This window comes from Rhinoderma darwinii, chromosome 2 (genome assembly GCF_050947455.1).
Source record: "Rhinoderma darwinii isolate aRhiDar2 chromosome 2, aRhiDar2.hap1, whole genome shotgun sequence".
Taxonomy (NCBI): Eukaryota; Metazoa; Chordata; class Amphibia; order Anura; family Rhinodermatidae; genus Rhinoderma; species Rhinoderma darwinii.
The window spans coordinates 457346205-457373438 of record NC_134688.1 but is presented as its reverse complement, the minus strand read 5'-3'; the positions used below and the strand labels follow the sequence as shown (position 1 = coordinate 457373438).

The 27234-nt window shown below is 43.5% G+C and overlaps 1 protein-coding gene across 9 annotated transcripts in view; it reads right to left on the bottom strand.

Moving 5' to 3' along the window:
• TIAM1 (TIAM Rac1 associated GEF 1) overlaps positions 1-27234 on the bottom strand; it is a 291994-nt gene that overhangs the window by 8631 nt on the left and 256129 nt on the right. For 8 of the 9 annotated variants that reach the window (XM_075854541.1, XM_075854544.1, XM_075854548.1 and 5 more), the window contains 6 exons: positions 11057-11236; positions 10805-10873; positions 6900-7025; positions 6413-6521; positions 2075-2254; positions 639-757 (listed from right to left, as the gene is read on the bottom strand). In XM_075854541.1, coding sequence (XP_075710656.1) covers positions 639-757; positions 2075-2254; positions 6413-6521; positions 6900-7025; positions 10805-10873; positions 11057-11236 — 783 coding nt within the window. Of the gene's footprint in view, positions 1-638; positions 758-2074; positions 2255-6412; positions 6522-6899; positions 7026-10804; positions 10874-11056; positions 11237-24282; positions 24684-27234 lie in introns of those variants that run through there. The other variant, XM_075854550.1, reaches the window with a different exon arrangement.

The window sequence follows — 27234 nt, the reverse complement described above, 5'->3', positions numbered from 1 at the left end:
GAGGAAAGGCTGCAATATCTGTGAATCGCCATTAAATGCATGTCGACTATTCACAGTGAGCAAGAAAAAATGAAGGGGAAGCAGCGCCCTTACGAGAGCTGTGGCCCCTTCAAAACAGCCGATTGGTGGGGTTCGGACCCTGAGGATGGGTCATCAATTTTTATCAGGGGCTGTCTAGGATTCCAAAGACATGGCTGCTTTCTATCTAAAACAGCGCCACACCTGTTCACAGGTTGTGTGTGGTATTCACTTCCATGCAGCTGAGCTGCAATACCAGATACAACCACTGGGCAGGTGTGGCACTGTTTTTGGAAGAAAGCAGACATATTTTTCTAATCCTTGACAACCCTTTTAGGTTATGTTCACACCTGCGTCAGGGGCTTCCGTTGTTCTACTCCTCTGACTGAGCAGAACAAGGGAAAACCAGAAAAGATGCTACCGTTGCACCAAGGATACCACCGGGGGGGCCGTGGTTTTACCGGCAACAATTGTGCAGCGTGCTGTGCTATGGTTTCCCATAATCTCAGCCAGATCTGCGACAGAGGCCCCTAACAGAGCCTCCAACGCAAACAAGATCCGCTTTAATTTACAACATTATGGCAGCCATCAAACGGGCAGGATGCGATTTTTCTGGTTACCTCTTTAATTTCTCCAGTCTGCTCGGCTATAAGCTGATCAAACACGGCTCCGTATTCCTCGTGTATCTTCTGCATCTCATTAATGTGACTCGCAACTTTGTTCATGGTTTTGATGGCCACTGAGAAGAGAACAGACAAAAAGGACATAAAAACTTTCCATCTTTGCATTCCCCGAGAATAAAATCCCATAATTCACTCCTGTGCCGATTTTCTCTTTGTACTTTTAATCTGACTAGATTTAGCGGGTGATTCACCGCTCACGACTGTCAGAGTGTAATCCATGTCTGCCGGCAATGAAGATATTAAGTGATCATTAATAAACATGAAGGACGTCAAGGTCGTGTTTCACATTATGTGACTGCCTGTATCACTCTGAACCGGAGGAGATGAGTAATTACAAGAAACCCCGTGACCCTGTCATTTCTACCCTCTCCACAATGAAGCTAAAAAAATCCACCTTCAATACATTGAATATCCAAAAATAGTCGGCAAACGCTTCATTCATTGACAACCTCCATTACCCGTATTACATGACCTCCTCCATATAGGGCTCGGAAGATGAAGTAAGCAGCTAAAACATTGGTCAACGTCCATAACGTGGAGCATGGAAAGGAATTCTAATGAAAGGTTAAAAAAACTACCAAAAAAAAAACAACTTCGTAAACTGGGCGCAATAACAAAAATCCTTTTCCCTGCTTGTTACTGCACAAAATACAGCGCCACTTTTGTCCATGGGCTGTTTCTGGTACTGCAGCTTGACTTCATCATTAGTGGGGCTTACTTTGCGGTTTCATTATCTCATATGGACTTGACTAGTCCCTTTTCCTTCAGAAACAGGGCCACGCCAGAAGGCATACGGGGCCTAGACAATGATGGCATATCGCTAATATATATGCCATCAATGAGTGATCTGTGCGGGTCTGAATACTGGGACCCCTAATCAGGTTGGCCCTCTTCCTTTTCACTATGGCCTGTGATAGCCTACACAGGAACCGCTGTAAAAAAAAACAGCAAAATTAAAGTGGTTGTACAGGATTCGAAAAACACGACTGCTTTCATCTAAAAATAGTGCCACACCGGTCCATAGGTGGTGTTTGATATTGCAGCTCTTCTCCATTGAAGTGAATGGGTCCTATTTGCAATACCAGACACAACCTGTAGACAGATGTGGCGCTGTTTTTGGAAGAAAGCAGCCATGTTTTTCTAATTCGTGAAATCCTCTTTAATAAACAAAGGATTAAGGTGCCAGCCCCAAAAAGGTAAACTTGTGAGGGCATTAACTAGAACTGAATACTTAGCCTATTTTGATTTTTGCTTTTTGGTGACTCTCCTCTGTTTAACCCCTGGGTGAACGTTCTTATCAAAAGCAAGAATTTCAACAAAAATATCGCAAAACCGTCTCCATTACACAAAATCTTACTTGCCCAATGACCTACCATCAAGGTGATAATGCTCCTCACTGTCGGCATCGGTCAGAGAATACAGCTCCTTCAGAAGCAGCGGGTATTTCAGGATGCGCTGGATGGGTTTGATCAGGTAGGACTCCAGCGTGGACGAGTGCTGCTGCTTCGGGTTCTGAGCATCCAAAAACGCTTTGAAATTCTGGTCAGTTTTAGCTGCAATGAAAAGGATTTCAATTACGGATTCACAATAAGGAACCTCCGGGGGAAACGGGGAAGAGAGGACCGGGAGATAATAAGATTATAACATCCGGGGAATACATTTTTAGTCTAATTAAAACATAAACTGCGTCTTTGATCTTGGAATACATGAATTGCGCTGCTTGGCACATTATTCTACAACCTGTTCTATTTCTACATCTATATGCATCCTGCCGCCAGCATTATTAGAACAGCGGGATCGACCATTCTCGTGAAATCAGGAATATAGGTCAAGAACAAAGCAGGATTATAGTAAGGACTCGTTTACAGTGCCACTAAAATAAGGTAAAAAAAAAAAAATCAATGACATAAAATAACTGGGTATTTGGGCCACTTGCATCAGTTAAAAGGGATGCTCTATCAGGACAACCCCGTGTCCAAATGTCTTTTTATTGCATATGGAAGTCATAGAGGGGTCCCAAAATTATCTACAGGACAAACGTGTGGTCTCCAAAGCTTCCCCTAGCAATACCAACCGATGGCCAGACGGCCTTTATTAAGAAAAGGGGTTGTAGAGATGGGACAACCCCTTTAAGCATTGCGTCCCGCAGAGGGGGTACTGCTACCAGAATACTTAAATTCTACAACGACAGAACTAATCGACACCACAGGCTGAGATGAGGATAGCACAATATGGCTGCTGCCAGGACAGTGATAACCCAAATTTTAAACAGAACAATGTTATTTGAGAGACTTGTTTAGGGAAATGCTGCCTAACTACAGCCAGGGTTGTCAAGCAGAATGTGCATAGCAACCAGTCTGACTCAGATTATTAGGGTATTTAGTTCAAGACAGAATTGGCACTAAAGTGAGGCAGGGAGGGTCCTGCATTACCAGTTATATTATTGTAAAAAAAATAAAAATTTAGGTGGAGAACCCCTTTAACCTATACAAAAACGGCTTTGACAAAAAGCGTCAAAAACACGCCTAATTCCCATAGTCAATGGGAGTCCTAATCATGCACCAAAAAAAAGCCTGTATTTTAAAAATCGCTTTACAAAAACGCTAGCGTTTTTGACACGCTCACACGTCAGTTTTTTTTAGCGCCGTGTGAACAAGGCCTAAGGCACCTTTCCCCTCCATCCAAAGGAACGAACGTAAAAATAATAGAACTGTTATGGTATGTGCACACGATAACTGCAATTACGTCTTAAAATACGGAGCTGTTTTCAAGGGAAAAAAGCCCCTGATTTTCAGACGTTTTTTGAGCAACTCGCCTTTTTCGCAGCGTATTTCGTGGCGTTTTTTTACGTCCGTTTTGGACCTGTTTTCATTGGAGTCTATGAGAAAACGGCTCCAAAATAGTCCAATGAAGTGCCCTGCACTTCTTTGACGAGGCAGTCATTTTACGCGTCGTCGTTTGACAGCTGTCAAACGACGATGCGTAAATGACAGGTTGTCTGCACAGTACGTCGGCAAACCCATTCAAATGAATGGGCAGATGTTTGCCGACGTATTGGAGCCGTATTTTCAGGCGTAATACGAGGCATAATACGCCTCGTTTACGCCTGAAAATAGGTCGTGTGAACCCAGCCTAAGTGGAGGACGGACTGCGCAACAGAATACCATTCAGTGCCTTGAAAATGCATACATTATCTTATTAGCCATGTGAACGAGACCCTACAAGTCGCTAAGGCTCTGTTCAGATTAGTGTCATTGCATCCATTCTAAATGGAGCCACGAAAGATATGGCGGAACGTTTTTTTTTAATCAGATACCATCAAATCCAGACAGGTGCAGGTTTCAATTTTTCAGCCAAACGGAGGCCAAAACAACTCTGTATGTGACTAATGGAGCTCTAAGCAGACATTTAGCGTGTACGTCAGGAGTGACCGGCTAAACAAAGGGGGAACGAAACTCGGTGTGAAAAGGGCCTAAAAGAAGCAATTATCCTTAAACTTTGGCCGCTGCTCTGGCGCCTTATTTACGAATATATGGCCAATTTTATGTTCGGGGTGGAATTGTTTTTTTAACCGATGTGTAATAAGTCGCCGGGATAATAAGGGATTATGCTGGGATTGTTCTTTACTGTACCAGTTGCGGAAGCCACGGCAAAACCTTTATATTTGTGTAGAATCTTTTAATATGAACACCACGGTGATTATTTTTGAGAGATTCGGCAACGAATGTTTTATTAATGTCTTGAGGAGACCGCGTGCGTCCATTTGCACGGTAAATAAGCAGATGTTGTAACTAATCGTTTTGTTGGCATTTACAGGACTCCGTGAAAAATCTAGAGAGACAAAGTGGCCTTTTAATATTTCATGTCAGATAAAAATAAGCCACGTCTGCAGTTTCTTCCACTCATTGTGTTAATGTGATAAAAACAGACCTCAAAGTCACACAACTGGGTCCCTACTACTGGATCATTAAAGGGGTCTTCCGAGTAAACACTTTTAGGTGTCTGTGCTTTTAACCATTGAATGTGATTACATTTGTACGGATTGTATAAAAATTGGCGTGGTTCCCCGATGCTGCCGTGGGGCACATGACTGGTGACGTCATTCTCTTTGCCCCTCCTGTTTATGTGCCGTATACCCATCACGTGGTCAAATTGTTAAAAGCATCTGCCTGGTAGACGGCACATCACTAGTGACATGCCGTGTATGGGCTGTTCTGTTATACAGCCAGATACACGCTCTGTTTATGAGCCGTATACCTATCACGTGCTCAAAGAGTGACGTCACCAGTCATGTGCCCCATGGCAGCATCGGGAAACGGGGCCAATTTTGATACAAGAAGTGCATTACAAATGTAATCACATTCAGTGGTTCAAAGAACTGACACATAAGCGTTAACTTAAACCACTTTAAAGACACAACGTAAAATAAACTCATAGCGAAGGCCCTATTCACATCACGTTAGGGTCTTCCGTCGGAGGTATACGTCGGGCAGACCCCCGACGTATACGTCAGACAAAAGGCCCAAACATATCCCACTGTATGGCATACAGTGGGATATGTTACCCGGGGACCGACCCTGGCAAAACTACTGAAGTCATTGTGCATTTATAGACAGTGACTTCAGGAGTTCCCTATCTCTGGATTCGGCGAGCAGAGCATCAGCTGATGCTCTGCTCGGGGACACTAGCACTCATACGGACAGTGACTTCAGGAGTTTTCAGGGGGACAGAGTCCCGGGAAAGAGCCATCTAATAGCGCTCTGCCCAGGGACTCCAACACTGTGGAAGCTCCTGACTTCACCATCCCTATATGGACAGTGATGTCGGGAGTTCCCCGAGGTATACATAAAAACGTATACCTGCGGCGGATGCCATACAGTGGCATCTGTCACCTATAGGCTTCCATGTTAAAAAATGTACACTGAGTTTTTTTTCTGCGGGATCCCTCAGGATGGAAAAGCGTAGTCTACTCCATCCTTCAAAAAAAAATAAAAAAAAACATTTGAACGACATATATCAGCCCGACGGAGGCCAAAAGGACACTGTCTCGGTGGGGATAATGGAGCCCTATGGACACGTTTATCTTGTACGTCGGGAGCTTTCCCGACGTACAAGATAAATGTAGTGCTTTAACGTGATTGGTTCATATTAGGCCTTATTCACATCACATTACAGCTTTCATTTATCCAGAGCAGTCTGAGAAATGTATGCTCTGCTCTGATTGGTCGCTGGGGGCGACAAGGCCAGATTTTCTGTGAGGAAGGTTTTGATAAATGATGCCCATAACCTTTTCAAAATGGATATTTAATATGTCGGGTATCACTTTAAGACAAAGTTGTTGGTTTCTGATGAGAAATTATGTAATATGTCAACAAATAGAGAAATATTAAAAGCCGTTTTTCAAGGTCAGTGCATAGACGTAGATGGGGGAAGACATGTCCCGAAGGGCTACCTGACCCAGTGAAAAGTGGCCATTTGCTGCAGAGTCTAATTATTCATGTTACGGACGTTATTTCCATCTGAGGCCGCGCCGCAGCCGTGCTGAAATATGCAACGCATTTATGAAGAGGCTTTCACCTCTTTATAAAATTCTCGCTGTTTTCTCCAGTTTTCCTTTCTATTCCCGTCAGAAATGCCAGTCTTAAAAAAAAAATAAAATTCCCCCATAGTTTCACAATTATATATTTGTGAAAATAAATGACCAGACTTACCTTTAACTAAGACTTTAGGGACCTTTGTATGACTGGCACAGAAGGCACTGTACAACTTGAACCGGTCAGCATAATACAGAAAAGATCCTCCCAGGGAAAATAGAACTTTCTAGAAAACAGAATCAACAGACCCTCTAACCATTAAATCACAATTATTTGGCATTGGTGAGGGTCCAATATCTGGGACTCAGTGGCACATAATAAGTCCCCCCCCCCTTATCATTGGTCCTAAGTGAGAACTTAAGAGAATTTCCAATATGTTGGAAATATTGAGTGCTCATATATAACCCCCCCCACCCACCACCACCCCCACCCCCACCCAAACGAAATAATCATTTGATGTTGGGCTCGTGGTCAGTAAATGGAATGCTTTAATGTTAAGGCATCTATGAGGCACCCTAATTAAGAGAAGTGGATGGGTGACGTCTATTTTTTTTGTTACTCATTATGGCACCGGAAATATAATATAAGATATAATATGTGTTACCTTGAACTGGTCTACTTTTTCAAGTTTCTCCAGGTCTGGTACCAGCCTGACCCCGTCTTCAAGAGTTTTAAGGAATTCAACCTGAAAATCGACCATCTCGACCAGATTGCCAAACAGCACATCAAGCTACAAGAAACAAAAACGGAAAAAAGCAGAAAAGTCAAACAAACACAAAAGCACCGACAGCCGTCTGCACACAGTTCGGTTTATAGGGTATTCTAGCAAGTTTATGATGACATATCAGTAGGATATCTGACTGCGGGGACCCCACGATCCTCAGAATGAAGAGGCTGCAGCACTAGTCAAGTTCTATGGCCCCTTCATTGATTTTACTTGCAGTGATACACCCGGTCACCCGCTGTGCAGGGAACTACAGCACACAAAATACCCTGCAAGAGCACTATCAGGAGGACCCCTGTTCATGCTATTTCCGGATCGGTGGGAGTCACAGAGGTCAGATCTCTATCAATCAGAGGGTTATGGCATTTATTGTAACGATAAGCCATAACATTATATGATGGGGCTACCCCTTTAAAGATGTATAGCGATGTGAAAAATATAGTCTCATGTTTATATAAAACCAGCAAAAAGTAAGACTATCTCCCGCACACAGCAACCAACCCGTCAGATTCATTTTTCACAGCTCAGTCAAGAAATTAGACGCTGAACTGTGGTTTCTATGGATGATGAGGCCACTTTTTCTCTAAGGCCATATTCATATGGGAGGCACACGGTGAACTGGTAAAGAACCGGAATCTGCTTTATCACTGCAGCGACAGATTTCTCATCTTCTAATAGGATTAGTAAAATGGATAGAAAAATCATGGCAATGCAGTAGAGTAAAGGTGCCCGTACACAATAGATGAACGTCAGCCGAACCCGCCGATTACCGTGGGACTAGCTGATCATCTGATACGTATGGGGGTTCCCCAACTCACCCCCCGACAGCAGATGTTCGGGGAAAAAAGGCTCGGGAATGTTGTATTTTGTTCTCACGGGAGATAAGCCAATGCATTAATGGTCTGGAGAGGACAGTGTTCGGCAGCGACTTTGAGAAGACAAGCAAGCTTGGCCGACAGCCAACTTAGGTGTATAGCCACCTCAAGGCAAACATCTGAGGTGTGTATTATGAAGATCTTAAGCAGCTGAGGTGTGTATTATGAGGTTCTGCAGCAGCTGAGGTGTGTATTATGAGGTTCTGCAGCAGCTGAGGTGTGTATTGAGGTTCTGCAGCAGCTGTGTGTATTGAGGTTCTGCAGCAGCTGAGGTGTGTATTGAGGTTCTGCAGCAGCTGTGTGTATGATGAGGTTCTGCAGCAGCTGAGGTGTGTATTACGAGGTTCTGCAGCAGCTGAGGTGTGTATTATGTGGTTCTGCAGCAGTGGAGGTGTGTATTATGAGGTTCTGCAGAAGCGGAGGAATGTATTATGTGGTTCTGCAGCAGCGGAGGTGTGAATTATGTGGTTCTGCAGCAGCGGAGGTGTGAATTATGTGGTTCTGCAGCAGTGGAGGTGTGAATAATGTGGTTCTGCAGCAGCTGAGGTGTGTAATTTGATGTTCTGCAATAATTCTAGGCACCGTACTGTATACTACACACTGCAGCTGCGGAAGAACCTCTTCTTAAAGGGAAGGTGTCATGATTTTTTTATTATATTGATTTTAATATAATGTAATCAAAAAATTTTATTTGTGTGTTGTCACTTTCTACTTTTTAATGTATTCATACTTTTACTTCTCTATGGGGGCTGCCATTTTTTTTCTCGTCTCTGTATGTGTCGATTAACGACACATACAGAGATGGAATACGGCAGCTACAATGCATAGGGCACAATGAACGGCTCCCGTCCATTACCTCTGCTATCTGGCTCTGTACTGCGCAGACGCAGGTCAGAGTCACACAGCAGAGAAGCTGTTTGTAGGGAGATAGCAGACGCCATTATGAAGACCAGCTGCACTGCATGTAAGGTATGTGTCTCTGTCTGTCTGTCCTTCTCTCTCTCTCTCTCTCTCTCTCTCACAGACCCCGTTCTCGTGACCCCCGACAGGCCCCCCCTCGACGTCCCCGTCGCTAGATGTATTGTCAGTGTGGACGGTGTGCGGAGCTAAGCTTGTCAGATGTAGCAGTGCTGAGTGTGTGTGTCTGCGTAGCAGAGCTGTGTGTGTGTCTGCGTAGCAGAGCTGTGTGTGTGTGTGTAGCAGTGCTGTGTGTGTGTGTGTGTGTGTGTGTGTGTGTGTCTGTGTAGCAGAGCTGAGTGTGTGTGTGTCTGTGTAGCAGAGCTGAGTGTGTGTGTGTGTGTGTGTGTCTGTGTAGCAGAGCTGAGAGTGTGTGTGTGTGTGTGTGTGTGTGTGTGTGTGTGTGTGTGTGTGTGTGTCACATGTGGCGTATGCACGGGCGCAGCTGATCCTTCATAGCCGCTTATCAGCTGTTTTGAGGAATCAGCGGCAAGCACACCTAATACACACACACACACACACACACACACACACACACACACACACACACACACACAATTCCCCCTAAACATGCAACTACACCACACACAACCCCAACCACTGTTCTTTTTTACGCAGCACATTTTTTAAAAACGCTTGCGTAAAAAACTAACGGCTCGCCTTCCCATTGACCCAACAGTTTTTTAAAAACGTGTGTGTAAAAAGCGCGTAGTATGTACTAGCAGCGCACTTTACCAATTATGTAAATAAAAAGCGTAAGCAAGCATTTTTTATGTGGTTTTTGGCACGTAAAATGCGCAAAAAAAACCGTGTCAAATACACGCCGTGTGAACCTGTCAACTGAAAAGTCATTCACTTCACTTTCATCATTCTAAAGGTATATTCACACACAAGGTTTTCAGCCGTTTTTCGGGCAAACGGCTGAAAAATCGGAAGCAGAACGCCTACAAACATCTGCCCTCTGGTTTTTAATAGGAAATATGGCGTTCTGTTCCGACGGGGCGTTTTTTACGCGTCAGTTTTCCAAAAATGGCACATAAAAAGACGCCCGCCAAAAAGAAGTGCATATCACTTCTTGGGACGTTTTTGGAGCCGTTTTTCATTTACTATAGAAAAACAGCTCCAAAAACGGCCCTAAAAAACGACGCCAAAAACTCGTTTGATTAAAAAAATAACTTAAAATCAGGAGCTGTTTTCCCTTTGTTTAGTAAGCGTGTGAACAGAGCCTTAGCCTTTTGGTGTGTCCTATAACTTCTGCCAGCTGCAGAATCACACCAAAAATGGCAGCCGGACACTGCTTAGCAATTTGAAGACACCTTTTCCTGGCTTGTGGGGGGGGGGGGGGCGAGATTCCCTCCCACATTTACGGCAGCTGTGAGTCAGGTTGCTTTGCCTTATTCACCTTGCTGTAATTCTGGGAAGTGCTCCCTCTCTTGGCCAACATAGGAAAACATGTCAAATTATTATTTAATTTTGAATACTTTCCACCATATGGAAGAAAAAAAAAATACAGCAAAAAACGTAAAAATATAATAGAAATAAGTAACGACACTTAAAAAAAAAAAAAAAGTTTAATTCGCGACACATTCCCTTTAAAGATTGACTGACATGTAATGCTCCTATTAGGCGTTGGTACAAGAGAAGGAACTTTCTACAAAAATGATCTGTGACAAACTTCTTCTGCAGGAGGAAACGTGCAATTGTTACGTAGCGGCGCTTATCTCTGTATAATCGCCAGATTCTCACATCCGAATGTGATGTTTATACAAGTATTATTTACAGAGAACATTTCCATCGACATATACTTTAATCAAATAAAATATAAATCTACATTAAAATAACAGAATATATTTAATACAATACAATAATATCTAATTATATTCATTTCGTTGGACTGACATTCACGTGAGTCATTAATATGCACAGAATTAAAAAGTTAAAACACAATAATACCTCGTCCTGGGTGAGAAACGTCTCTTTCTGCAATGGTTTAAGGTACCGTTCCATGAGACAATTGAGGTCCTAAGTGAACAGAAACATTCGGAATAAATCTCCAGAAATCCCATCGGAAGCCGGCAGCTTCTTCGTCACCCCCACATCTCATCCCATACATCTTAATAGCAGCCACCACACATGACGGAGGTGTCAAAATTAATCTCCAGCACACTCGCATATCCATTCCGAACACTCAGACGTGTAAAATACCTTGACATAGGTGCGCTCCGTCTCCAGCAGCTCGCAAATAACCTTGCGCAATTTGTCAGCGTCCGTTAATTGCCTCATGGTCGCGAGCTGGGGTCCTGTGAACTCCGTGGGGCTCAGGCAAGAATCTGGAGAATTCATCTCATTGAGACTGCGACAAAAGGCTGCAACCTGTTCTGTGCTCTGCAACAAGATCGATGTTATATAAGCGCTCGAGAGGCAACGTGCTTGTCGCTTTACAAAGCCAGGAGTGCAGATACGTTAAATGAACCGTAAGAAGAATATACATCCATATACAGCAACTGTGACTAATCCGTACCACATACACCACGTACAGGTGAGCGGTATATATGTATACGGTCACCATGATCGTCAGGGGAGATTACTAGGAGTGTTATGATATATATACATCCTATAGAACAGGAATAGGACTTGCAACCCAGCGTCTGTATAACACAAGAGACATATTCCCAGAGCTTCATTACCAGATCACAATCACGAGATAGTAACGGGGGTTTGTCTGTTTAGACAGCCCCGTGTCATTAACCCTATTGGAGCAGGTATCGCTGGTAGAAATGAAGCCTACCCCCCCGAATTACTGGAGACTCCTTGGTGGTAGACCGGTAAATCTAAAAATATTACATATAATATCATAGCTCGCAGGTATCGGTTACGTGTTACACGCCAGTACGGTGCCTCCGTAATGTGGGATGCGTTGGAACATGCCACCATTTATTTTTTTACATGGTTTTCATATAAATGAGGGGGAAAAAAATAATCAGGAGGTATAGTATAGGCCCTTTTACATGGGCCAATTACCGGGCAAACGAGCGCTCATGTGATTACTCGTCCCCGATCATTGCCCAGGGCAACGATCAGCCGATGAACGAGCAAACACTCGTTCATCGGCTGATCGTATAATTTATGCTTATTTATTAAATATTATCGTTGTCGGCAACACGTCTCTCTGTGTAAACAAGGAGATAGGCTGCCGACATGATGGAAATGTATGGGGAATACTGATGGTAGTAATGAGTGCTCGTCACTATACATTACTGATCATAGCGACTTGTGAAAAGAGCAAACGAGCGCTGATCAACGAGCCAACTCTTCGATCGGCGCTCCTTTACATGGCGCATGTCGGCTCATGATGTAGGACTTATTATAAAAAGCAGAGTCCTAAAGAAGGTTGTAGATGTATCTGCCGACATGAAAACCGCATCGGTGATTTAGAAAACCTTGTCATGTGCTCTATTAGGGTATGTTCACACGCGGAGTCAAAAACGTCTGAAAATACGGAGCTGTTTTCAAGGGAAAACAGCTCCTGATTTTCAGATGTTTTTGAAGCCATTCGCGAATTTCACTGCGTTTTTCACGGCCGTTTTTGGAGCGGTTTTCTATAAAGTCAATGAAAAACCGCTTCAAAAACGTCCCAAGAAGTGTCCTGCACTTCTTTTTCGCAGCTGTTTTTTTACGCGGCCGTTTTTCAAAACGGCCGCGTAAAAAAGCGGCCCATCGGAGCAGAGCGCCGTTTTTCCTACTGAAATCAATGGGCAGATGCTTGGAGGCGTTCTGCTCCCGAGTTTTCGGCCGTTTACGGCCCGAAAAACGGGTGAAAATAGGCCGTGTGAACATACCCTCAGAGAACGCCTAGATAATTGGAAGATCCCCCTCTTTTATATAAATTGCTTACTAGGATCCTGCAGATGAGCTTGTGGGGCAGGGTCTCAGAATCAGTTTTTGGATGTAAAATGTTGTTTATTGGAAACGTTTTTTTATTTCTGGGTGGAGTGGGGTGGGTGAGCAGAACAGTTGAATACTTTTAAATCGACTGTGTATCAAGTCCACGATGCTTCGCGAGCACTACAACCCCCACTATGTACTGGTCACAGAGAGTATACCGATTATAAACAACAGACAATAATAAAATGAACAAATGATGCTGGTCAGTGATAAAACCTACGAGGCAGATTTATTGACAGTGGAGTTTCATACGCCAGCCTTAATATAAAGATTGCTTGAGTAAGAAGTGCCTAGTTTATTATAAGGAGCACGCTCTTAATAAATTAGGCGCATCTGTGGCCATCCGTGCGCCTGAAAGGAAAATCGACAAAAGCTACGAGTTGGTGCAGATTAAGGGTATGTTCACACGCCCAAATTTCAGACGTATACGAGGCGTATTATGCCTCGTTTTACGTCTGAAAATAGGGCTGCAATACGTCGGCAAACATCTGCCCATTCATTTGAATGGGTTTGCCGACGTACTGTGCAGACGACCTGTTATTTACGAGTCGTCGTTTGACAGCTGTCAAACGACGACCCGTAAATTTACTGCCTCGGCAAAGTGCAGGGCACTTCTTTGCCACGTAATTTGAGCCGTTCTTCATTGAAATCAATGAAGCACGGCTCAAGGTTTACGAGCGTCTCAGACGCCTCGTAAATTACGAGGAGGAGCTTTTACGTGTGAAACGAGGCAGCTGTTAACAGTCTGTCTTTTCACACGTAACTGCCTCTCAGCGTGTGAACATACCCTTACGCTTTAATTTCCACTAGTTCCTGGAGTAAATATGTTGAGCTGCAATATGACACGCCCCTTTCACTAAGTGCCGCCCACTTTCCTGAAAAGTGGCGGAGGCAGCGAAAAAAGGACGATAGTTGCAAAATTTCAAATTGTAACTTTTCTACGCCAGAAATCTGATGGAGTATATAATAAATCTGCCCCTATGGATGGACATCAAAATTTGTCACGCTTTGGCATAAAGCAAGAAACACCACATGGTGGTGTATAGATTTTTATGGAGTCACCCTATGGTTGTGACTAAATGCAGGTGTCACACGGCAGCCGCCAAAGGTTACAAAGAGTGTCACTCTCTCAGAACACATTGACATGAATGAGCACTGTGTAATGATTATTTTCCCCTGTGGTGGCGCTGTAGGGAAACTGAACACTTACTGCCAGGTTTCCCCACAGATTACAGCTGATCGCTGGGGATCCCAGAAGGGGGACACTTTGTGATCATCTTATTGTCAAGAGATTTTTCTAACAAATAAGGATTGTCCAAAGCAAAGAACTTTAACGCCTATGAGATTTATTTTATTTTTTTGTGAGTACCCATTATATAACTCATGCCTACAAATCCTAAGGGCTCATTCAGACCAACGTAATACTCGTCCGTGTGCGGTCAGTTGAAATAACGCACAGCACACTGAACCATTCATTTCAATGGGGCTATTCAGACACGCGAGGCGTCTGTTGCCTGAAACTCACTGCATGTCCTATATTGGTGCGTTTTTGCGCACCTAGTCACCCATTGGAGTCTATGGGTGTGTGAAAAACATGGCCAGCGCACGGACGATATCTGCGTGCTGTCCGTGTTTCACGCATCTGTTAGAAAGAAATGCAGCAAAATGTAAAAACACATGGCACACACAACGCACATGAACTGCAGAAAATAGGCGGTATTCTTTACGCACGCAAATCCGGCACACGTCAATGTAGCCCAAGGCAAAACCGCAAGAAATTCGCAGGAAAAAACACACTTGAAGGTGTGTTTTGATGCGTTTTTCGGTGCGCTGTAAATCGCTGCATTTTCATGCTGTGGTTTTAGCTGCATATTTCTGTATTCCTAAGGGATAGAATTCACAATTGGAATCGCGAGATAAATTGACATGCTGCGGTTTCGAAAATACGCACCGCGGCTCCATCTACGTCCCAAAAAATACCGCAGTGTGGACATACCCGGAATCTCATTGACTATGCTGGTACTTTATTACGCTGCAGTTTTGCCGCGCGTAATACGCATCGTGTGCATTGACCAAGCATTTCCTCCATCCGACGTACGCACTCCACCTTGAGTTTTATTCCACTCGTCTCATGACAATTTTATCTCTGCTGTGAAAAAGATTACACGGATCCCTGTTACATCTGCCAACACACATAGCAATTACGCCAAATCAGGAGCAAGGAAGAATTTCTCTCTACAAGCTCCTATGTACATCCATTGTACTCCCTGCACCTTTTATTATAATGGATGAACACTTTTATAAAGGGGGCGGTGGATAGGGGGCATATACGGGGTTCGCAATAAAGCCTCAACTTGGTCAACCTCCCCTTTCAAGGGCTCTCTTCATCCGGATGTGTAGGCACAGAGTCACCTAGCAACCACATCGCAGAATATCTCCCAGAAACGCACATAAGGAAATACAGACAACAATCTGTGAGGGCATCGATTTCACTTGCAAATGGATCTAAAGTATAAAAAAAATAATTCTAGACAAAAAATGAAATAGAGACGTTAAGAGGATTTTTATAGTGTTATTAGAATGGTATTTGGAGACGTGAACAAAGATCGGCTTTCATGTAGGCGCGGCAATCTTCCTCTTTTCACACTAGGTTATGATATAATATGCGCAGTTAATCACAGAGCCGGCAATGTGGAGGTGCGTTGGCGAGTATGTTGGCTTCTTAAGTCTGAAAACATTGGCTCTGAATGGTGTTCTTCAGAAAGGAGCAGCCGGCTTGTAATAAATGGAGGCATTAACACCGCGGAGAGCTGCAATCACTGAAGACCTCTTTAGAGGTTCGTGCTGGTTAATCGTTTCTACGGAAAAAATATATTCCATTGAACTTGAGGGGGAAGGGATCCTTAGTATAACCCAACAGGGTAAGGGCTTTGATGTCAGGAAATAGAAACTGTCAAGTCTAATCTAAGGAGGTTCTCGGGGACAGCCCACCGCTGCCTGTTTATTACGAGTTCTCCTAAACCGGACTTATGAACCAATCTTCGACTAAAATGCCGTTTCTTGGGAGGTGGGAACGTCCTGTTTGGTATATAATAGAGTAAAAGAAGACCCAGACTCCGGTCAGCCTCACTCCACTGTTTTGGTGGTGTCGATTGATGGTAGTGGATGAACGGCTGTGATGGTTCCACTCTTGGGAGAGAAATTCAATAAGCAATGGTTGAGGGTCACGGCTGATCCTATTGCTGCCCCAAACCAACCTCCGAACCGAATGGGCAAATTTGACTGCTTCTAACAATCTTTCAAAGTTTTGATCTTGTGGATGTTATCAGTTGGTAGTTTATGGCCAACTATAGGTTATACCTATGTCCGCTGATAGAAATCATGTCTATGGGCAGCGTTAAAAGACACGTTCAGATTGGCACGTTATAGGATCGGAGGTGATAATTAAAGCGATCGTCTAGTCAAAGGTAAATATTTGGCTGTACATTGCAAATGTATAGTCAACATACTAGGTGGCCTCCTCCTGAACGATACTGCCGCTGTTCCAGCAATCCGGTCCCTCGTTGTCATCTGTCCAAAATGATCGCCACAGTCTCAGTCTTCCCAATGCAGAGTGTTCTTAAGAAGCCTGAGACACCACCCCCTTCTGGGCCCTCCAATGGACCATCGCTGGTGTCATCAGCGCAGCCATGCGCGTTGGTCCATCAAATGGCAGTAGAGGGGGCGTATCTCAGACTTCCGAAGAACACTTTGCAGAGGAGAGACAAACATTTTTAATTTTTTTTAATTATAAAGGGGCAGTGACGGGCACCAGGTATGTTGACTATATATTTGCAATGTATAGTAAAATTTTTACTGTTGACTGGAGGGTCGCTGCAAAGAAGTTGTGATGTCCAATAGGTATTAGAGTTTTGTGTGTATGGCCATACGGTACTGACCTTACACACTACATGACAATTCTTGCTTCATTACTAAAGAGGTTGTCTCATGGGGATAACCCCTGTCCATATCCCATATGGATGTCATAGAGGGGGGTCCTAGAGCCTTTTACCCTGGGGTCCAGGAGCCTGAAATGTGGCAATCAGGCTCTAATCTGAAAGGTGTTTTGTCTTTCTCGCCTCCTTTTATCATATGAAAACTATTATAACCTTGATGGCTAACGAAAAGAAAAAATTAAGAGATCAAAAATAACAAAATGTTTGTGTTTAGGGTCACGGTTACCATTCAGCTAAAATTACCAGTTTTGATAAATAGCAACGTGCGGCCTGCGCTTTATGTGGAGTCTCTTGCTGAACAAAAAGCAACCAATGAAGCAGATTTTGGCCTGCCTGCACTTTCTTGCTGCGTTTTTTTGCCCGCGGCCATTGAGGACCTCAGGCAAAATACACTGCGAGAACAGCTTTTTCTGCCACCCATTGATTTCAATGGGAGGTCAGAGGTGGAACCGCAGCAAGAAAGACCATGCCGCTTTTTTTTCCCCGTGAGTGGCTAGAAGTCACCCGGGGAAAAAAACGCCTCTGCCTCCCATTGAACCTGATCAGTGTCCGATTTCGGCTGTTTTTGCCGCTGATTCAGATGCGATTTCCGCGTCAAAATCAGCACCAAAAAAACGGTGTGAACTGGGCCTTACATGAACCTAGTATTATCCAGCGTGATCACAATTTTAGTTGAATGGAGACAGCAGCATTTTTTCTCTATGTGATAAAAGCAGACCCTGATCTTATAAACAATGGGCGACCTGCACCTCAAATACAATAACTTTATTCTTGTCGATGACGACCAACACGGGATATAATGCATATAAGGGTATGTGCACACACACTAATTACGTCCGTAATTAACGGACGTATTTCGGCCGCAAGTCCCGGACCGAACACAGTGCAGGGAGCCGGGGTCCTAGCATCATACTTATGTACGATGCTAGGAGTCCCTGCCTTGCTGCAGGACAACTGTCCCGTACTGTAAACATGATTACAGTACGGGACAGTAGTTCCACGGAGAGGCAGGGACTCCTAGCGTCGTACATAAGTATGATGCTAGGAGCCCGGCTCCCTGCAGTATGTTCGGTCCGGGACTTGCGGCCGAAATACGTCCGTCAATTACGGACGTAATTAGTGTGTGTGCACATACCCTAAATGTGAACCGTTCAGATTGCAAAGTCTATGAGCACGCTTGAAAAGTGAGACATACAATGCAATGAATTTTCATCAGACTGTAGCAACCTGTAGCAAAATAGAGATTTAGGCCCTGTTCAAAAGTCTGCCTCAAAATTTTGACCTGCCTGCACTCATTGCCGCAATTTTTCGTGGCATTTTTCTGCCGCGGCCATTGAGCGCCGCAGGCAAAAAACGCTTTCTCTGCCTTCCATTGATGGGAGGTCAGAGACAGAAACTTCTGAAGGGCATGACGTTTCTTTTTCCCACTGAAATCAATGTGTGGCGTTTTCAGACGTTTTTTGGCGCTGTTTCCGCGTCAAAAATCACACCAACACACTCCGTGGGTTTTAGAAAACCCCCCTCTAGATTCCCTATTAGGGACATTCTGAGTTAAAAGAAAGGTTCCCCTATTCAGCCAAAACACACAGTGGATGCAAAGAACGTCTCTTGCTCTGGAGGACGCAGCACATTCAAGCATTACATGGACAGCCACGTGGTGGCGCCACAGAGGAATTAAACACTTGCTGCTGGAGTTCCCCACAGTTTATAAAAGAGTGGAGGAACCCTTTAAAATAGGGGTCCATGAAAAGGGGTTATACTATGAAGTTTTGCCGTTTATATGGTCATGTACAGCTTTCAAATTATTTTATAGTTTTAGAAAGAAATATCCCAAAATATACCTGGGAGGGTGCCAGAGTGAAAGGAAGTTTGTTGAGACTGGATCTCTGGTATATAAAATTCCTATTTAAGGCCACATGCACACGTCCTTGCAGTATTTCCGGTCAGTAAATGCTGCACAGATGAGCCGCGGAGCGTCATCCGCATTTGCGGACCGTGCTCACATTTATAAGTATAGGAGCTTGGTCCGTAAATGCAAAAAAATAGGCAGTTTTATTTTTTTGCGGCTCATTTCTACAGCCCGGATGCGCGCCCGTAAATATACGGGAAGGTGTGCGTGTCCGATAGAAATTAATTTGGCAGTATTTTATCTGCAATTACGGATCCGTAATTGCGGAGAAAAAACTACGGACGAGTGTGCGGGGCCCTCTGTACTTTTGTGCATCTATAGTTTAATCCGCACTTCGATATTTCTAGGTGAAGATTAGACTGGTCTGATTAATAATGGAGGCTGAGACATGGAAAGGCTTGGTGTAATGAATGCCAAACGGATTCTCCCTTACTCTGCACAGTGCCAAGCTGCCCACAAGGAAAACACCACGTCCTCCACGACAGAGATAGTTGCTAGGGATGCCTATCCTAAGCGGTAAAGCCATTCAAGGTTGTCAGGCAGCTATTCCTTAGCAACCAAGCCGCCGCAGATCTTCAACCCAAAAGCTAGGGACACTGAGGGCCGAGAAGGGGCTTATCAGTAAACCACATATTTCTTACCGTCATACTGTGAAAATATAATGAAAAGCAAAAAGGACAAACTAAACCGAAGTATAAAATTGCCATTCACCGCAGTGTACAGATAATCCTGCCCGCAGTCTTACTTCATCAAACACTGATCATTTAATTCTGACAAAACACTCATTTTGTTCTTTCATTTTCAGTGTCGTCCTTGTATTTCCGCTTTGTTCTGAGGGGGAAAAAAACCTACAATACCCAGTAATCAGCGATTCTTAACCTCTAATACGCTTTTCTCTGGGCTGCAGAAAACCACATCACAACACCTCGCTACCGTAAGACGTGTGAGATAAGATCTCGGAAGAGAAAAGTGCAGCGATAGGGGTGTATACAACGAAAAGCCTCATCTCTGGTGAAAACTTAGCATTTCCTTTGTCTCCGTAAACTTACTTCTGGCCTAAACAATAGTCTCTGGTGGCTTCCTGAATGCTATGTCAGAACTGATTCACCATAATAAGGAAATAGGTCACCGACCAACAACGTCTGCAGCTCCCAAAGATGGGGGCAATGTAAAAACAGTCACACAACAGATGTCCCCTGACTGAAAGCATTGGCCTTTGTATTTGGGTTTCCGGCTTACTTTTCCCCTCCAGATGTCTGGTTTCTAGATCATGACATCACGTATACGCTTTGTGTTGTCTGTGACTCAAGTTGCGTTCATGCTCCTTGGAAAAGACACCAGAGAAAGACTCAAAACGTGTTTTACTGCTTTCACTGGAGATACGGAGTAGCATGATATGACTGCTGCGATTTTCTGTTGTCGGCACAATGTCAATAGCCGTCAAGTGAGACCAACTGGTTGCTATGGATACATTGCCTTCAGCTAAAGCCCTTCAAACGGTGTTGTTAGGCATAGCGTCCCTAGCAACCAGTCTGTCATAGATTACTCATGTCTTCATCTCAAGGCCAAACATCACCAGGATAAAGGATGAGGGGGGTGAAAGAAGCTTGGCAGTACCCAAATCAACCTATTTCATTTTAATCAGATTCACGAAAATGATATTATGGCTCTGTTCACAACGAAGGTCTATATTTCCGTTCATCATAGGAGCAGATAAACGAAAATAATGGCAGTGATTAATCTGTTGGTTAATGGACGCCTATATTGCCTAACGTACCCCACTAACTAACGGGTCTTTAGGGTTTTCGCCATGTTGTCTATCACTTGACCGGACAAGAATGCTGCGCTATTTTGTTCAGGGTTTATCGGATCTACGACGGAGGCTCCTAACAGGTCCTCCCGTGCAGATATGAACACAGCCTAAGGCGCATAATGTGCAGACAGGTGTATAAATAGAGAAGGCTCATATTTGCGAAAGGAAAAAAAAAAAGGTCTTATAGTTGACACATCCTCTTGAACCACTTTCTGTCCTTCACTCATTTCCTGTTATTTACAGGAGCCATTGTCAAGGTTTCCAAAACTAGATTGTCCATGAAACCCTATACGTAGGGAATTTTTTTTATCATTAACAAGAAGAATTGAAAAATGGCTTATTTTGCCATGATGACCTCTCGGCGTGGTAACGAATTGATACAGAACGTGGAAAACCCAACCACGAAACCTGAAAGAAGAGGACCAGCATAGAGGACCCCCGCAACATGTCCCATTTGTGACAATTTTGCTGCCGTCCTCCACCCTTGTTTTTGAATGCTGCAGATTTTCCCCCATTAAAGTCATATATATATATATATATATATATAAACTACAGTATGATTACGGCCTTCCATAGAAGCAATATCTAGAGCTGATTATTTAACAGAACTGCAATTGTCAAACATAGTGTTTAGTAGCATTTCGTTTTGCCCTGTATGTTTGTGGTGCGGTTTTGAGCAGTATCACAATGCTGGGTGTGAACGTGGCATGTTGCATGTCACCTTACAATAACTAATAATGTACGAGGCGTCACTTAGATAGGCATCATACTATACCACGCAGGGATAAGTGGCATATAGCATAATCTGAATGTAGGTTTAGGAATCCTGGTCTTTAAATATGCCCAAAATATGTTAAAACATTTGAGACCTTGTAACCAGTTTAGCAATGTCCTATCTCCTAATTAATCTAATAGGCAATTTGCTGCTGATAACTAGTGTGATTCGTTTTAAAAAAAAAAAAAACAATTTGCAAAGTTATGAGAATTTTTTCTAAATATGCTAATGAGGCTCTAATAGCCAAATGGGAGGGGACTTTTTTCACTCTGGGTGATGTAATGTTTTCTGTATGACGCTGTCCAATCAGCATACAGCTTCTCCCCCTTCTCTGCCCAGCAACACAGTGTGATCATATTGTATACAGCTTCCATTCCCGACTGTGTATTCAACCGGTGATATCTCTGGTTGTGTCACTGCGATCCTGGTGTCCTATGAAAGATTAGAATCTCATCTTTCATATGCCACCAGAACCGCTGTTCTAGGTGGTCCACAGCCGGAGATATGGCTGTTTAAAGTGATCCCTCTTCCCTCCAGCCCGAGTCTCTCACACTGTGTGAAGCATCTTCATGCTGATAGGACAGCGTCAGGGTGTTGTGAGGAGGCTCCACCCCAGGAGAATTGCTGCAGTTACCTCCCACTTGTCTAACAAAGGCTCATTTGCATATTTAGAAAAACGCTCATAACTTTGCAAGTAATGGAAGTTTTTTTAAAACAAAACACACTGCAGTAATCAGCAGCAAAGCGCCTATTAGATTAGTTAGGAGATAGGGAATTGATAAGCTGGTGACAGAGTCCCTTTAAATAAATTTTTCTTCTGAACACATTAATGGCATAACTTTTTTTTTTTTTTACACATTAGGTCCCATGTAGAACAACCAGGGGAAAATTAGGTCAACTCGTGCTTCAGCTTCATCAAATCAGACGTTGGCTTTGAGGCCTCCTCTTAGAGGCGCTGCGATAGTGGGACAACTCCTATGATCCTATGCACGTGCTCTCACTGCAGGTAAAGACGATGGACCTCACACAATGGTCTTCTAAGATATCGGTATTTTGCGTCAATGCACCTATACATGGTTGCCCCATCATGAAAAAATCTCTTTACAGGGGTATTCCCATGGCATATCGCTAGGATATGTCATCACTTCATGATTGGTGTTGACCAACCTCTGAGACCACACAGACCACCCGAACGAATGGGCAGTAGGATAGGTGGGAATCCCGGCAGTCAGACGCCCACCGATCAGGAAGGGATGGTATATTCCAGCAATATGTCATCACTTCTTGTGATCGAATAACTATATACGGATTAGTTATATTCCCTGTCACAATGGATAACGTTCTGGAGAAGATGGAATAGCTGCAGGTTTCTGTGCGGAAAATACTGATGGGTCAGAAACGTACAGTAACTCATCTGACACTTCAAAGCAACGCAAAACAAACATTACTTCACACATTTCTATACCGACTCCAAACCAGTTATTCACACGTCGTTCCCATTACATTAGACGACAACATGGGAACTGGGCTTTAACCTTAATAACTCAGAAGAATTCATAGTCAAACAGATTACATGCTAGAAAACACAAGCTTCAGGCGCGTGAAGATCACATTTTAGAGACCCTTACATACAAACACACACACACACACACACACACACACACACATATATATATACATACATATATATATATATAATCGCAATCAAGTCAATAGTGAGGAGACGTCAGTTGCCATGGTCGTTCTGAGCAGTGGCAGACAGAGTGGTCTGGGCCCCCATGCATTAAAGATCACGGGCCCCTCACCGACCACAAGAGACATGATACACTTGGGTTGGGTTAAGTTGAGGAGCACTTATCACTTGCCTTTTCTTGTTTGCAGGCGCTGCACTTTACTTGTATAAATACTGTAACCAACTAAGGGGTTGCCAATCCCCCTCCCCTCACTATGGTCCCCCATGAACTGTCCTACTGGCCGGTATGGCCAAACCGCCCCTGGTTCTGACAGGATCATTCACACACAGATATTTTTAGCATGTGCATTCGAGGAATTTAGCTGAATGCTATACAGTGAAACCTCTTTGAGATGACCACCCAAAATTGCCTTGAAGAATGGTCTTCTAGGGGGGTGGTCTTCTCAAAGAGGTGGTCTTCTGGAGAGGTTTCACTGTATGCATCTATGGCAGCCGTGACTACACTGTGCAGGTCTTAGGGAGGTCACTGGTATTATAACCTGTCAGTGGCCCCTGGGGGCAGACATTCATTAAGAAATATTAAGATCTATATACTCAAAATGTTTCATTGTACTTCATTTAAGAAAAAAAAAAATCTATATAATTTACATAAATCTGTCCTTCGCTTTTATCTCACTCGAGGGGGATCAACGACTGGCAGGAAAAGGCTTAAATATTACTGAAAGATTAAAAGCTTTCACGGACAAGAAAGAGCGAAACAAATGAGGTTTCTAGAAGCTAAAATGTCCGGTCAAGATAGAGAAAAGTAATTATATGAAAAAGATTTCAGGGAGAGCTTCTAAAATTCTTCCATGACCATATAAAACACAACCAAGTGCTATATCGAATATAGACCAGCAGATATAAGATTAAAGTTAGTGTGTGTGAGTGTGTGAGTGTGTGTGTGTGTATTATACAGACATTAATACATCTATATCCATCTCTCTATAGATCTCTATTTGCATAGGACTGCAGGTAAAATGATCTTAGCTCAAAGAACCAATGCAAAGGGTGAAATCACAGCATTAGCTCTGCTACATCCATCGGTCTCTATCTAACAACACCTATATATTTGCGTATAAAATAATTAAAAAAAACTTCATAAACGAACACTGTAAAATCCTAACTATAAATGAACACTGGAAAAACATAATTAACCCAATAGCAGATAAAACAGAATTGTCATTGGTAAAAACTTCTATAGAAATAATAATACCGTTCTCTATAGAAATAAAGCCTGTAATGAGCTTGGCAGGCTTTACCTTTTGTAGGGTCATATGGTCATGATCTGGTAACCTTCAGCTTTGGTGGAGATTCGCGGGCTGATACATAAGGAGCAGCAGCCAGGACACGGCAGAGGATCCAATCCCACAATCTGGAGCCTCCTCACGGCTCCGGGAAGGTGCGGCAGGCATGATAAAACTTGATGCTGCCTGCGGCTGCAGTCAGCACATTGTGGGTTACATGCACAGGAACATTCTTCTATTCAACCCGTCATTACCACTTCCAGCAACTATAGATGGGGACTGTGCTCACTCTCTCCAGAGGAGAAAAAAATAAAAGTAAGGGAGGCTTTATGTATCAGCCAGACGGGTGACTGCTTGTCAGTGCCAGCCATCAATGTGGCGCTCAGCCCCCCCACTCTGTGACAGAGCAGATAGCATGCATTTACTGCTAGGCTGGAACAGGCTAAAAATGCTGGGGAGCCATATAAAGTAACATGTGATTAGTACAATTACACAAAGCTAAATGCACGCCGCTTCCTATGTGTGAGAAAGAAAGCCCAATCTTTATTAACCCCAATGATCGCTTACTTTTGGGGGCACTTTATTATATTAGGTATCCCTTTCTTAGAATAGATGTATTTCCTATCAAAGAAGTTGGAGACTAACAAATAAGATTAACTTTCCTCAGCGCAAACAGTGCATTCGATTTTGATGGGGAATGTATGATGCATATGAACGGTGTTCCCAAATTCTACACTGCTGAGCATCTCAATGTGGGCGGGACAGATGTTTAACATCACCAATAGCTGTGTGAGTGAGCTCCTAACTTAGCAGAAAAATATACATCAACAGCAGGCAGGGAGAATTAAGATAGGATACAGGTATCTACAGTAGACTATGAACATCTCCATTGTCATCTATCGCAGTCTCAGGTTTAAGAAATTGGGTCGATTTGGTACACAATTGGGCAGGATTATCAATACATTTACACCAGTTTTCTGACAAATATATTGAAAAATACTGTATTCGGGCCAAACGCTGTATTTATGAGCGTGACTCATTTATCATCATTTTACAACTTGGCACACTCATTTTATAACTGCTGCCTATGAAAGGGATTGACACTCAGGAAAATTCCTGTCCATATGGCCTATTCGAGCATATGGATATCATAAAATGCGGAGCTATCTCAGAGTTAGGCCCCATCCACACGACCGTAAAAAGAACTCCGCAATACGGTCCGCAATTACGATCCCGTCCAGCTCTATTGGTCGTAGAACCTCTCCATAGCGCTACGGATAGGTGTCAGTGCCGGGAAATATAGAGCATGTCCTACTTTTCTCATTTTACGGGCCGTGTTCCCATAATTTGTATGGGAGCACGGCACGAAAATGTGGCCCACGGGTATCGGCGACCGGCTGTGCCCGCAATCGCGGGCCGTGCTTACAGGCACGGCCGTGTGCATGAGGCCTAATTCCATTCCAACAATGTATCACAGAGGTTCTTAACTGGCAGAGCAGAGTCCAAACGCAGCCACCAGTTGTCCAGACCAGTGGCATCGCTAGCACCGGGCATTTGGGGCAGAAAACCATGATTTGTGTCACATTCAATTTTATCTGCGTCTTCAGGACACAGATACAATTTAATACAAAGGCAGAGAAGAAAGCCATCAGCTCCCTGCTCCACCATTCACCAGTCTACAGGCAATGTTAGGCCTGCAGCCTATAAGACGCTGGGACAGGTTCCCTGCACAGGTCAGCGCGATGACATCACTGCATTGTGTCTGCCTATGCAAGGCTACAGGTCTAACGTGGCTTAGAAGGCCTGCTGTGCAGCTCCGTTTATTGTGGGAACGGGATGAGGCGAGTACAAGATTTTTTTTAATTTGCTTAGGGAGGATTATTTTTTAATGGGGCACTATCAACAAGGGGCACTGTGTGGCCCTATCTACAGGGAGTGGAAGACAGTTTTCCCACTAATAAACAATAAATAAATGTAAATAGTTCGACAAAGTTTGCAAAAAGTTAGCAAGACCAGATCTGTGCTACTGGCGTTCAGCTCGGACCATCCCCATGACGACAGACCACGGTAGTTGGACCTAAGCTCAAAGTGGTTGAGAACCCCTGAAGTAACATATGATGACCCATTGATTTTAATAGACACCGTATAATAGGAACTAAATTTACTCCGCACTGTCAGGGGTAATGCCAAAAGAAGGGCGGTTGTCCCCGAATTGGATTTTTTACAGACCTAAAAATGTTTGTTTTCTATTCCAAGTGGAAAGAAATATAAAACAAAAATTACAAAATTTAAGTTTGTCAAAGGAATATTTTTCACATCCATGTGTAACCCTTAGAAATCATAAATAAGCATTAAAATCCTATATCAAAACCTTGTCAAACATTAGATGCGGAGAGATGAAATTCCCACGTGAGATCCATCCTCTTACCTTGGCTTCAGGACAGAAGATCTAGCATATAATAAACAGCAATAAGCCAATTTTCAGAAAAGAACTACATCTTGGACAAGAGTTGTACCAACCAGAGCCATAAGAAAAGCTCCTCAATCAGGACGGCATTCAAATTGCATCGCTCACTGCTGGCGGCAGAACATCCCGCCATATTGTGGATTTAAAGGACAGGTGTCGCAGAATTTTTTTTTTATATATAAATTTGCTTTTACCGGGTAGTATGTTATTAAAATAAATTTTATTTATTTGTGTTTTTGTGTTTTACTTTTTTCTTTCTTTTACTTCACTATGGGGGCTGCCATTTTTTTTTTCATCTCTGTATGTGTCGATTAACGACACATACAGAGATGGAATACGGCACATACATCCCCATAGAGAGTGCGAACGGGAGCCGTTCCATTCACTATAGTGTACGCCGTCTGTGTGGGAACAGCGCATGCGCCGCTCCCACACAGTCCAAAAGGAAGGTCTTCGGCCGAGCGACATCCGGCGCCATTTTCATGTGGACCGGAAGCCGC